The following is a 2,809-nucleotide window of genomic DNA, read 5'->3' on the forward strand; positions in this document are numbered from 1 at the left end:
TATATATATATATATATATATATATATATATTTTCTGTAAAGATTCTCAAAAAATTCCTAGTAACTAAAGTTGGGTAGGTTTGTATTGGATATAGTATATTAGCTGTCATTACTTTATCTATTACTAGTTTATCTATTCCTGTATTTTATATTAGTTTGTTATCATTGGATCTTTGTAACCTATATTAAGCCTCTTTCGGCGTATTGAATATGTAGCTGAACATTATTCCAAACTCTATATCATGGTTTCTTAGATGGTATCAAAGCGGCGTTTACAACCCTAAACCGTATCTGCTTCCGCTATAACATGACGGGAGAATCAACAAAGACAAGAATGGAGAAGGATCCAGTAGTGGGTTCGATCACAACTCACCCTATTATCTTCATCCATCCGACATACCGAAACAACTTCATGTCAATGAAGCACTTACCGACGCAAACTATTCTGATCGGAGGCAGGAGATGGAGAATTTTCTGTTTGCCAAAAATAAATTTGAATTCGTCGATGGTACAATTCAGAAACCAGAAAAGGGAACGAAAGAATACATGCCTTGGATGCGATGTGACGCTATGATAAAAGGTTGGCTTACCACTGCAACGGAGAAGAGCATACGCGATAGTGTGAAATATGCGAACACGGCTGCAGAAATCTGGGATGATCTTCATGAACGCTTTGGAAAGGAGAGTTTGCCAAGGGCATATGAGTTGAAACAGAAGATTGCAGCCACGCGTCAAGATGGTAACTCTGTTTCAGTTTATTACACAAAATTGCGTACACTGTGGGATGAGATGTCCTCAATTCTTCCTTTTCCAAAATGTTCTTGTAACCATTGCACCTGTGAATTGGTAAACGATTAGTTGAATTCCAAGAAAAGGAACGTTTGTACCAGTTTCTGATGGGTTTGGATTTTCAATTTTCGGTAATTAAAACATAGATTCTGGCAACGTAACCTATCCCTTCGATGGGGGGTGGTGTATCACATGGTTGTTGAAGACGAAAGACAGAGGGCCCTATCTGATGACAAGAAACTCCACCTGAACTCGCTGCCTTCAAGACCTTCCACAAGGGAGGTGGCTCTAAACCGATGAATAAAGAAGCGAATTCCAAATGGGCGAACAAGGAAGTGAAAGATAAAAGGGATGAGTACTGTACCTTCTGCAACAAAAGTGGTCACAAGCGAGAAGGTTGTTTTAGATTGGTGGGATACCCAGATTGGTGGCCCAGTAAGAAAACAACAGACATGCCCGAAACCATGGTTGCTCATACAGAAATAGAAGAAAGCCCAATACCTGAATTAACCAAAGAACAGTACCAAATGTTCGTGAAACATTTCAGTTCCTCAAAGGTTGATGATGAGACAATTCGAAGTGCCAACATGGCTGGTAAGGCTGACTGGATCGTTGATTCAGGTTGTACAGAACATATTACTCATACCCCTCAATTACTTACAAATAAAATTGCTGCTCCTTTTGAACCACCTGTTTTTATACCTAATGGGGACTCTATACATGTTAAAGAAAAGGGAGACTGTATCCTCCCGGGGGAGTTAAAATTAGCGGGGTTTTATGTGTTCCAGATTTCAAGTGCAATCTTCTCTCTGTCAGTCGTATTAGCAATGATTTACAATTTGCTATAACTTTTTTCCCTGATTTTTGTGTCATGCAGAAGCTCAACACTAGGAACTTGATTGGTGCGGGTAGACGCCAAGGGGGACTTTACCGGATGGGGATGACTCAAGACAGAAGAGCCATGGCAACCATGACGGACATTTGGCACAGAAGGTTAGGTCATGCCTCAAAAGAAAAGATTTCAAGAATTGATTTTCTTAAGAACGATTCAGTTAGCTTGAGTGAAAAAGTTTGTGATTCTTGTGCTAAGGCTAAATTAGTCAGAACTCCTTTTCCTATTAGTCATAATAAGACCAATCATATTTTTGAGCTAGTTCATTGTGACATTTGGGGAGGTTACTGAATACCTTCATACACGAATCCAAATTATTTTCTTACTTTAGTAGATGATTATAGTCGGGCCGTTTGGGTTTTTCTCATTAAGCACAAGAATGATGCTAATGCATGCCTAATTAATTTTCATAAACTGGTGAAAGTCCAGTTTGATAAAAACATTAAAAGGTTTCGTTGTGACAATGGAGGTGAGTTCACTTCCAATTTTATGCGTGCATTTTACAATAAAGAAGGTATTCTGCTTGAAACCACTTGCCCACACACACCACAACAAAATGGTGTTGTAGAAAGAAAACACCGACACTTGTTGGAAACAGCTCGAGCAATTCGGTTCCAAGCAAATGTTTCAAAGAAATTTTGGGGTGAGTGCATTCTTACAGCTGCCTATATAATTAATAGGTTACCTTCAAAAACTATCAAAAATAAGACACCTTACGAAATTATTTGGAACATAAAACCCTTATATGACCACATGAAGGTGTTTGGCTGTCTTGCATATCATAAAAATACAAATACAAAGGGGGATAAATTTGAGCAAAGAGGAAAACCAGGGGTATTTGTGGGATATCCACAAGGTACTAAAGGGTATAAAATTTATGATATAGACTCCAAGAAAATAATAGTTAGTCGGGATGTGATTTTTGATGAAAACAAATTCCCCTTTCAAACCATTCATTCAAGATCTCTATTAGAAGTTGGCGAGCCAACTAAAATATTGAATGATTCTTGTGAGCATATCCACACTGATGAAGTTGAATTAAATTGGAACCAAGAAAGGGAGGTTGATATAGACTCGACAACCCAAGATCAGCATGCATCAGATTATAGGAGTCCAAATGTGGCAGAC

At 38.4% G+C, this 2,809-nt stretch overlaps 1 protein-coding gene across 1 annotated transcript; it reads left to right on the plus strand.

Moving 5' to 3' along the window:
• The first annotated feature begins 462 nt into the window (after window positions 1–462).
• On the plus strand, window positions 463–858 carry LOC145098267 (uncharacterized). Its single transcript, XM_079035918.1, has one exon. The coding sequence runs from the start codon at window positions 463–465 to the stop codon at window positions 856–858; it is 396 nt and encodes a 131-aa protein (XP_078892044.1).
• The last annotated feature ends 1,951 nt before the right edge of the window (window positions 859–2,809 follow it).

This window comes from Lactuca serriola, chromosome 4 (genome assembly GCF_051521515.1).
Source record: "Lactuca serriola cultivar US96UC23 chromosome 4, Lser_US96UC23_V15, whole genome shotgun sequence".
Lineage (NCBI taxonomy): Eukaryota > Viridiplantae > Streptophyta > Magnoliopsida > Asterales > Asteraceae > Lactuca > Lactuca serriola.